The 10,639-nt window shown below is 34.2% G+C and overlaps 1 protein-coding gene across 2 annotated transcripts; it reads right to left on the minus strand.

The window, feature by feature from the left end:
- Window positions 1-3,391: 3,391 nt before the first annotated feature.
- Window positions 3,392-4,147, minus strand: LOC105513375 (peptidyl-prolyl cis-trans isomerase A-like). Of its 2 annotated transcripts, XM_011944231.1 has the most exons (2): window positions 3,877-4,145; window positions 3,533-3,768 (listed from the first exon to the last, which is right to left on the minus strand). In XM_011944231.1, exons 1-2 carry the CDS (start codon window positions 4,104-4,106, stop codon window positions 3,609-3,611), a joined length of 390 nt encoding a protein of 129 aa, XP_011799621.1. In that variant the 5' UTR covers window positions 4,107-4,145; the 3' UTR covers window positions 3,533-3,608. The 2 variants fall into 2 exon arrangements, with proteins under 2 accessions (XP_011799620.1, XP_011799621.1); XM_011944230.1 differs by having other exon boundaries at window positions 3,392-4,147.
- Between the last annotated feature and the right edge of the window lie 6,492 nt (window positions 4,148-10,639).

Raw genomic sequence — 10,639 nt, forward strand, 5'->3', positions numbered from 1 at the left:
GTAGGCATTTAAATATACTAAATTTACAGTTTCTATGAATTGAAAGAGCAAAGAAAATGTAGTTTTAAGGTGAATGAATATATATTGTTTGCAATACTGAGCCTGCAAAAATGGAAAATGCAAACATAAAAATCTAACACTAAAATTACTATTATAAAAGATGACAAAAACTTAGACATAAAACGGTTTATTTTTGACTAGTCTTCTTTGACTAGTTTGAAATTAGCATTGTTTGTGAAACCTCATATCTTCTGTATGAAATTTTATGAATACAACAATAGGAAAGGTGAAACTAACCTTGGCTACTAAGAGAGCAGTTTACATTTCTGAAGTTGTCATAGTTTCGCATCTGAATTTTAGAATGTAGTTTGTGTTACTTTCAATGCATTTTTCTTGTTTCTTTGTTTACTGATAACATGGTCATTTTGAAAGAAACTAATTTGCTTCTCTGATATCTCACTATTTGTGTAATATTCTCCGACTGCTTTTGTCCTCTTTTCTTATTTTTATTTCCTATCCATATCTCACTATACTTTTGGTCCTTTAAGCTATTGTATTTTTACTGTACTCCTTGTTGGTTAATATTTCACCATGTGCATTTGTCCTACTTCCCCTTTAAGAAAAATACATAAAGACAAAGGTATGAAGACATTTCTGAATTTTCAAAAACTGCCAAGAGGTAATGATTACAGCATGCAGATTTACATAATTTAAAATATAATTAAAAATTATTAGGATAATTCATTGTAACTTTTCATATTAATATAATTATAATTATATTAGTTATTTATTTGTCCAGGCTAAAATTCATTGAGATACACAAAATAGCACTCAGAAATTCAAGTGCTCTTGATGCAGGAGTTTTTGTTCCTTGGTTCAGCTAAAATCTGGGTTATTGTCTCACGACCAAGGAATGTTAGTCGCATAGACACACTGAAGGGTGAGGAGGATGGCTTTATTGGATGAAAAGAAAGCTCTCAGCAAAGGAAGAGGGGTCTTGCCAACAGGCTCCCGCATCACAGACTGAATACCAGGCCACCACACAGGAACTGAAGAGAGCAGGCTCATGCGCTTGCACAAGGGGTGAATGCCTGGTGGCTCCACCCCATTCTCCCAGTGCATCTGGACCTCCAATCAGCATCCCCAGACAAGGCCCTGGGCAAGTTCCCTTACCTGCACCAAATTATGTGACATAAATATTTGTGGGGCAGGTCGGAGATTTCTCTGGGACCCTTCCTTATCTGCTACTGCATCTATCACTCTGAGGGCAATAGAAAATGAACACGGACATTTGTGCGTGCATATCAGCTGTGCATATAAACATAATAATTAGTAGAACAAAATAGAAAGCCTAGAAATAGATTCAAACACATATGGGCAATTAATTTTTCACAAGGGCACCAAGAAGACACAATGGGCAAAGAATAGTCTCATAAATTGTGCTGGTAAAACTGGAGTTTTAAATGTGAGGGACTAAAAATAGACTCATATCTTACATTTTATACAAAATCAACTTCTAATAAATAAAAATAACTAAACATAGGAACTTGAACCATAAAACTACTAGAAAAATACATTGGGCAAAAGCTTCTTGACATAGACCTTAGCAATGATATCTTGGATGTCACAGCAAAAGCTCAAGTTACAAAAGTGGAGATACTGACATGGGACTACATCATACTAAAAAGCTTCTGCATAGCCACAAAACAATCAACAAAATAAAAAGTAACCTTGGAACTGAGGAAAAAAAATGCAAACTGTATATCTGATAAGGAGTTAATATCCAAAATTTATAGGAAAATGGTACAACTCAATAGCAAGAAAAATATAACCCAATTAAAAAATAGACAAAGGAGTTAAATAGGCATTTCTCCAAAGATGACAAAGAAATGTCCAACTATATGAAAAAGTGTTCAACGTTATTAATCATCAGGGAAATTATGAGATACAACTTCACACCATTTAGAATATATATTATCAAAAAGAAAAGAGATAATAAGTGTTCGCAAGGGTGTGGAGAAAAGGTAATCTTTTACAGTGTTTGTAGGCATGTAGATTGATATAGCCATTATGAAAACTGTGTGGATTTTTCTAAAGAAATTAAAAATAGAATGACTGCATGACATAGCAATCTCTCTTCTGGGCATATAACCAAAGGAAATAAAATCATCAACTTGTAAGTAGATTTGCTGTCTCATGTTAATTGCAGCATAATTCACAACAGCCAAGATATGGAAACAACCTAAGTGTCCATCAACAGACAAATGGATAAAGAAACTGTCATACATATATGCAATGGAATATTATTCAGCCTTAAAATGGAAGGAGATCCTGCCATTTATCACAACACGGATGGAGCTGGAGGACATTATGCTAAGTGAAATAAGCAAGATGCAGAAAGAAAAATATTGCATGAATTCACTTATATGTGGAATTAGAAGAAAAGAAGGTCTAATATACAGAAATACGGAGTAAAACAGTAGTTACCATGGTCAGGGGAGAGGAGAGTAGGCATAGAGAAATATAGGTCAAAGGATACAAAGTAGCAGGTATGTACAAGTCTAAAAATGGAATGTACAACATTAGAACTATAGTTAATACTGCATTGTATTCAGAATTTTTACTAAATTAGGACATTATAGCTACTCTTCCCCCAGGGTATATAAATGGGTAACTATGCAAGATGATGGTTATTTTCATTTGTTTCATAACAATAACAAATTTACTAACTATATTTATCTCATAACTCATGTTTTATGCCTTAGCTATACAGAATAAAATTGATTTTTAAAAATTACTACCTGTTTTAAGAGATAAAGAAAATTCAACCTATCTTTTGATGATTTCATTTATCATTAATATATAAAAATTAAACATGTAAAACAGGAAAAATATAATTTTTATTTATTTTTATTTTTTATTTTTTATTTATTTTTTTTATTTTTATTTTTTATTATACTTTAAGTTCTAGGGTACATGTGCATAACGTGCAGGTTTGTTACATATGTATACTTGTGCCATGTTGGTGTGCTGCACCCATCAACTCGTCAGCACCCATCAATTCATCATTTATATCAGGTATAACTCCCCAATGCAATCCCTCCCCCTCCCCTAATGCAAAAATGGAGAAGTCTTAAATCAGAAAAATTTGATTTATAAGCTGTATTATTAATTAGTGTCATTTAAAATTATATTTAGGAGCTTGGGGAGATAAGGTCATCAAGTAGTCAAACCATTGTATCTTATCTTATTCCTACATCCCCTTCTATTTCAAATGATTCAAAGATCTGTCTTCTAATAAATTCTTGTTTTGCTGTATCTAATTGCAAACGTGCTGGGTACTTCCCTGCTAAACTTCTTCCATAACTCTATACTGAAGATTAACTTCTTTTTTTTTTTTTTTTGTTATTTAGTTTTTATTTCATAATCATAAACTTAACTCTGCAATCCAGCTAGGCATGGGAGAGAACAAGGAAAACATGGAACCCAAAGGGAACTGCAGCGAGAGCACAAAGATTCTAGGATATTGTGAGCAAATGGGGTGGAGGGGTGCTCTCCTGAGCTACAGAAGGAATGGTCTGGTGGTTAAAATAAAACACAAGTCAAACTTATTCGAGTTGTCCACAGTCAGCAATGGTGATCTTCTTGCTGGTCTTGCCATTCCTGGACCCAAAGCGCTCCATGGCCTCCACAATATTCATGCTTTCTTTCACTTTGCCAAAGACCACATGCTTGCCATCCAACCACTCAGTCTTGGCAGTGCAGATGAAAAACTGGGAACCATTTGTGTTGGGTCCAGCATTTGCCATGGACAAGATGCCAGGACCTGTATGCTTTAGGATGAAGTTCTCATCTTCAAATTTCTCCCCATAGATGGACTTGCCACCAGTGCCATTATGGCGTGTGAAGTCACCACCCTGACACATAAACCCTGGAATAATTCTGTGAAAGCAGGAACCCTTATAACCAAATCCTTTCTCTCCAGTGCTCAGAGCACGAAAATTTTCTGCTGTCTTTGGAACCTTGTCTGCAAACAGCTCGAAGGAGACGCGGCCCAAGGGCTCGCCGTCGACGGCAATGTCGAAGAACACGGTAGGGTTGACCATGGCTAGTAGTACAAGAATTTCCTCGGCGGCAGCGTCTGCAAAGCCGAAGATTAACTTCTTAAACATGGCAAAGGAAGTCCTTATGATGACCCCACTCTGTGCCTTGCTATTTCACTTGCCAAAATCCTGAGCGACACGTGCTTCTCCATGTACATAGTACAGTCACACACCTCTGCTTTGTCTATGCTCAGAATTCATGGAAGTCACTATCCAGGATAGGTTATTAATGTTCTTCCTACAAACTCCTATAAATGGTTCCAACTTATAAAAGCATTACTTTATAAGAGACATTCTCTAAGGGCTTTGTGTACATAAAGTCATTTAATTCTCACAACATCTGGGCATGGTAGGAAATATTATTTTATTTATATATAAAGTCTGAGGCAGATAAACTTGGCAAAAGCCATTAGTCTTGTAAGTGGTAACATTGGATTAAATTTTCAGAAAGCTTGGAGTCAGGATCTCTGCACCCAAACACTGCACTGCAGAGGACCTGTGTACCTTGCTGTCGTGCCATGAACCCTATTGCATTATAATTATTTATTCATTATTTTTTGCCTCTGTCAGTGCCTTGAGGGCAATGGCTGATCTTAGTTTTGTGCCAATAAGTCCCCAAAATAGTAATTACTTCACAATCAGTGCAATATAAATGTTTGTTAAGTTAAATTTCAAATAAATGTTAATTATATGTTGTCTTTTGTGCAGTGCCTGGCACATATAGATGCTCAATTTTTGAAGGTATGAAGGAAGAGATAAAATACAAAAATAAGGAAGAAGAAAGAATAAAAGATAAAAAGGACTTATTCTTAGTGTGTTTGGAAAATATAATTAAAAGCAAAATCTTCCAACCCAGTAATTCTCTCCCTTAAGGTGGTAGAAAAAGAAAACATCTTTTATTATTGAATATGCATAAAACCAGACGTAATGTGCATTACAGGCAATCCATTAGGATACAATAAAGACGGAAAGAATTCTCACCTTTTTAAATAGCAAAGCAGTTTCAATCCACTATGTACACATTTTCAAAATAAACAATAACTAGTCATTGAGAGAACTTGACAGCACCATTCGTCACAGGTGGTATATTCCAACCTCACCTGTTTATAGGCGTAACTGCCTGTGATAGCTCATTGGCTTCATCCAGAGTAAAAGCAAACGTCCCATATCTTCATGACAGGAGGTAGTTTCGCAGCTTGGAGCAAGAGATCCAAGGAAGTTAGGCTTCTACCATCCCAAAGAAATTGGCAGAGAGAGATGCTATCTTCTTAGATGTTTACATTTCACAAACATGGTGCCCTGGTTCTAAAGAAAGATGTTCCTGGGTCATAAAGCTGGCAAAACATCAGTCTAGTCTTCAGAAGGATTTACATACATTTCAAAGAGAGGAGAATGTACTCACAGTTATTCTAGAGTAAATGCCCAGAGACAAAGGGGGGAAGGGAAATCTCTCTTCAAAAGGTAGAATTAAGCCTCTTAGTTTTCATTTACATTTGTCCCTGTAAGTAGAGTGAATAAACAACGTATCAGAAGGAGTGTGTTATACCCAGAACATTGAAATGTTCCAGGACCACTCTTGTTACTTACAAGTTTTCCTTGGAAGAAACATTCAGTCTCTGTTGAGCTTCATTTTCACCTGCAAAATAGTGAGTTGCACTGGATATTTTGTAAGGTCACTTTTGAACTTATTGCTCTATTTCAAAACAATAAAAAAACCGAGGGTCCAGTGAGGATGACAGTGTTGTTATTTTCCTTGTCCACACTTGTTTGAACTTTAATTACTCTGATCTCTCTAACACAATCATGACCTTCGTTGAACAGCTGTAGACCTCTAAACCATAAGAAAATGAGAATCACAGGGTTTCCAGTAGGCACTTAACACGTATCTTTAAAAAGCTTGTCAACCTGAGTGACTGTGTATTTAAAAGAAGGATCTCACTTATAATACAGAATATTGTAACAACAGATAATGGACAATGAAAGAAGCTTCATATATATATGGGCTAGAATAGTGGCCTTGCATTTACTGCCACAGTCAGAATCATATAGATTTACAAATATTATTTTCTTGGACCACAGGCATGTAGTAAGTGCCATGGTAATATTTCTTCTATTTTTTTTTTCCTATAGGAAAAGGAAATAGGGTGCCAAAAATAATAAAATAAGTTTGTTTCTTTCCTCTTTATCTGAGAAAAGTTTTCTTATACATTGTACTTTGTAAATCCCGGTAACAAATGTAAGTAAAAACATTTAACATTTCTGCTAAATACATGTTTACAGAAAAATTAAAAAGAACACTATTGTTTACAAAATAAGCATCCCTAAGGGGGGAAAAATGTCTTGATTGCCTGGACCCCTAGGTGCTTGGAAGACTTTTCTTCTAAACCTAATTCCCAAACGTGTAGAGTATTCTAAAGAAGTAATAGATATGAAACTCTATAAATAGTTAATCTACACACCGCAAAGAGTATCCTATAAGCAATGCATTATTTGTGCATTGTGTTTATGTGTATGTGTGTGTGTGTGTGTATGTGTGTGTGTGTCAATGCTATAGAAACCCATAAGTCAACCTTAGGGCAGAAGAGGCTATCCATCGATTTAGAAGTACTTTAAAAAGAAAAAAGGCCGGGCGCGGTGGCTCATGCCTATAATCACAGCACTTTGGGAGGCCGAGGCAGGAGGATCACGAGGTCAGGGAATCGAGACCATCCTGGCTAAATCATCCTGGCTAAACGGTGAAACCCCGTCTCTACTAAACAAAAAATTAGCCGGGCGAGGTGGCGGGCGCCTGTAGTCCCAGCTACTCAGGAGGCTGAGGCAGGAGAATGGCGTGAATCCGGGAGGCGGAGTTTGCAGTGAGCCGAGATTGTGCCACTGCACTCCAGCCTGGGCGACAGAGCAAGACTCTGTCTCAAAAAAAAAAAAAAAAAAAAAAAAAACCCTAAAAAAAAAAATAATCTATGATCCTACTCATTTCTTTATATGAGTAAATGAGACATGATAGTAATGATGGAAAAATAAAATCTTTCTTTGGAAAGTTGCTTTGAACCCTTTCCCCCTAAAATGGCCAAAATGTTTTTATTGCACCTTTAATATGCGATGGCTAAAAAAATAAAAAGCTTTGTTTCTCGTTTAGCAAACCCAAGCTCTTCTGCTTTTGCATGAACTATACTGAATAATCTTGTAGTATGTCATACTTTTCTATATGGTTTTCTCTTTATGAGTTGCAATTTTATCTGCCTCGCTTAACTCTCTGACCTCAATTTTTGTCTTTCTTCATTTCACTTCAAATACATAGGCTTCCAGGATCCCACTGCATATGCTCCCATTTTAAGAATAGGATTCTACCAAATTACTACCTGCAAGCATGATACCTCCAACTATTTTATGTCCTTGTGAATTATCATGTTCTTAATGAGATGTGGTGAAAAATGTATTCAAACCCCTCCTCTACCACAAGAATAATTACTTGTAATTCTTTTTATTGTGGTGAAAATATATATAAAGGATAAATTTTCTCATTTTAAACATTTTAAGGTGTGTAATTCAAGCACATTAATTACTTTCAAAATATTTTGCAACCATTACCACTCTTTCCAAAACTTTTTCATCAGCCCAAACAGAAATTCTATAACCACAAAGCAATAAATCTGCATTCCTTTCTTTTATTAACCCCCCTAATCTCTGATATACTTCCTAGCTTAGATTAGTTTGGATTAGATCAACATCCAATTGCATCTATAGATTTGCCTATTTTAGACATTTCATATAAATGGAATCATAGAATATTTGTCCTTTATGTCAAATGGTTATGAAATATGCATTTCCCTGATAATTAATGATGTTAGGATGTTTATAATTATTGTTGACTATTTGTATACCTTCTCTGGAGAAACACTTATTCAAGTACTTTGACCATTTTTAAAATTAGAGTTTTTGTTTTCATTGTTGTTGTTTGTTAAGTTGTAGGAGTTCCTTTTATGATCTGGATATCAAACTCTCATCAGATATATAATTTGTAAATATTTTTCCCATTATGGGTTATCTTTCACTTTCTTAATAATGTCCTTTGATGGTGTATTAGTCACAATTCTCAAGAGAAACAGGGATATTTACTTTAAAGAATTGACTCACGCAATTATGGTGGCTGGCAGGTCCAAATGATGCCAGGGAGGCCAGCAGGCTGGAAATGCAGAAAAGAGTTGCAGTTGCAGTCCAGGTGCAGTCAGGTGGTAAAATTATCTTTTTCTCTGGAGAGGTAGGCGTTTTTTCTATTAAGGCTTTTAACTGATTATATTAGGCCCACCCAAATTATGGAGAGTAATCTGCTTTACTCAAAGTCTACTGATTTAAATGTTATTGTAATCTAAGCAATTTCCACAAAAACATCTAGAAAAATGTTTGTCCAAATATCTTGGCACCATGGCCTAGTCAAGTTGACACAAAAAATTAATTATCAGAGATGCACAAATTTTTTTGTGTGTTTTGTTTTTTGTTTCTTAATGTTGATTAGGACCAACATATCTATTGCTTCTTTTGTCATTCACGCTTTTGGTGTCATATCTAAAAATCAATTGTGAAATGCAAAGTCATAAATATTTATCTCATTTATTGTCTTTTCAGGATTTGATAGTTGTATCTTTTATATTTAGGTTATTGTTCCATTTCAAGTTAATTTTTATAAGTGATATGAGATAGGAGTTCACTTTATTTATCTTGCCTGTGGAAATTCAGTTTACAGTTTACTCAGTCTTATTTATTAAAGAGATTACTATTTTCTTACTGAATGTATGTAGAATCTTTGTTAAAAATCATTTGAGCATAGATATATAAGTTTATTTCTGTACCTTTAATCCTATTACTTTGGTCTTTATGTCTACATACGGCCAGCTCCACACTCTTTTGATTAGTGTAGCTGTTGCATTATTTCTACATAAAGCCAGAACCACATTTTTTTTGGTATTACTGTTGATGTGTAATAAATTTCAAAATTAGGAAGAATGAGTTCTACAACTTTGCTCTTCTATTTCAAGATTGCTTTGAATATTTGGAACACCTCACAATTCCATATGAATTTGTTTCTTGTTCTACCATTTTTCCCAAAACAGCTACTGGAATTTTGATAGAGATTGAATTGAATCAGATTTCAATAATGTTAACATGTTAAATATATTCTCTTTTATCCAGGAATATAGTATGCCTTTGCCTTGTTTTAGATATTTAATTTATTTCAGCAATGTTTTGTAGTTTTCAGAGTCTCTAATCTCCTTGATTAAATTTATTCCCAAGTATTTTATTCTTTTATAGGAAGTTATAAATTAAATTACTGTCTTAATTTCCTTTTCTTCTTGATTTTTCATTGCCAGTATAGAGAGACATAATTGACTTTTGAATAATAATCATTTTAATTGTTGAAAATATCCAAGACAAATGAAATAAAAGTCCACTTTAGAAAACTCTATATTTCCTATTGCTGAGAAAATTCTGAAGAATCTGCATATTTGTTTGACAACTGTACTTCAGACTGCCTTTCTACATTGAATGGATATTGAATTTATAGTCTCCAAATTCTGAAATGATTTTCCCAAATGACAATTTATTACATATTTTGCCTTTCCTTTTCTCTACTATCTTTACTGTCTCTAATTTAAAACTCCTTATGTCTTGAAAGGCTTGAAAAAGTTATATCAGCTCATCTATAGCTGATTTTATAAGCAAGTAAGATCTGCATCTTTTTATTATTGAAATTCTGTATAATTTGAAGACTATGCTCTGAGTGTGTGTATGTGTGTGTGTGTGTGTGTGTGCGAGAGAGAGAGACAGAGAGAGAAAGACATCAAAAAAGAGATTAAACCTGAGATTTAGATTCAGACTATGAAAATAAAGGAGAAGAATACGAAGCTTTAAAATAATTATAGGGACAGGAAATTTGTGTGATAAATTAATTGAAATGAAATGAGGATGATTTATTGCCAAAATACTAGAATGTGTTCAAATATGTAAACCCACATGTTCCTGTTGCTAAAATATGTTAAAATTAGGCAGAAACTGAATATCATCTTGAAAAAAACACAGAATATTGACATGGTCATAAATATGAAACATTTTCATGGATGATTATTAGAAGAAAGAAAATATAAGCTTTAATGATCTCCAAACTTAAGTTTCTAGATAAACTCTAAAAATTCACTAGTATTATATGTGAATATGTAGGGAATAATGTATGTTATTTTTAGATCTTCCCACTTTTCTTCAATATTTAATCAGTTTCACTATCTCTATATTTTTTCTTCTTTGAAAGATTGAACTCTGCCCTGTTTGTTTTTCCTGCACCTAACGTAATGTCCTCTGTATAATACATATTAGCATTTATGGGTTGAATTAATATATCATACATTTCCTGTTATTCATCCAGGTCTGCTCTCTGCTCTTCCCACCATACTCTTTATCCTAGGAGGCTGATCTATCTGGTTTACATCACTTAAGAAATTTATACATTTGAGCTTCTGGATTCTCATAGAGTTGGATCTATAGGC

The sequence above is a fragment of the Colobus angolensis genome, unplaced genomic scaffold (genome assembly GCF_000951035.1).
Source record: "Colobus angolensis palliatus isolate OR3802 unplaced genomic scaffold, Cang.pa_1.0 Scaffold23, whole genome shotgun sequence".
Taxonomy (NCBI): domain Eukaryota; kingdom Metazoa; phylum Chordata; class Mammalia; order Primates; family Cercopithecidae; genus Colobus; species Colobus angolensis.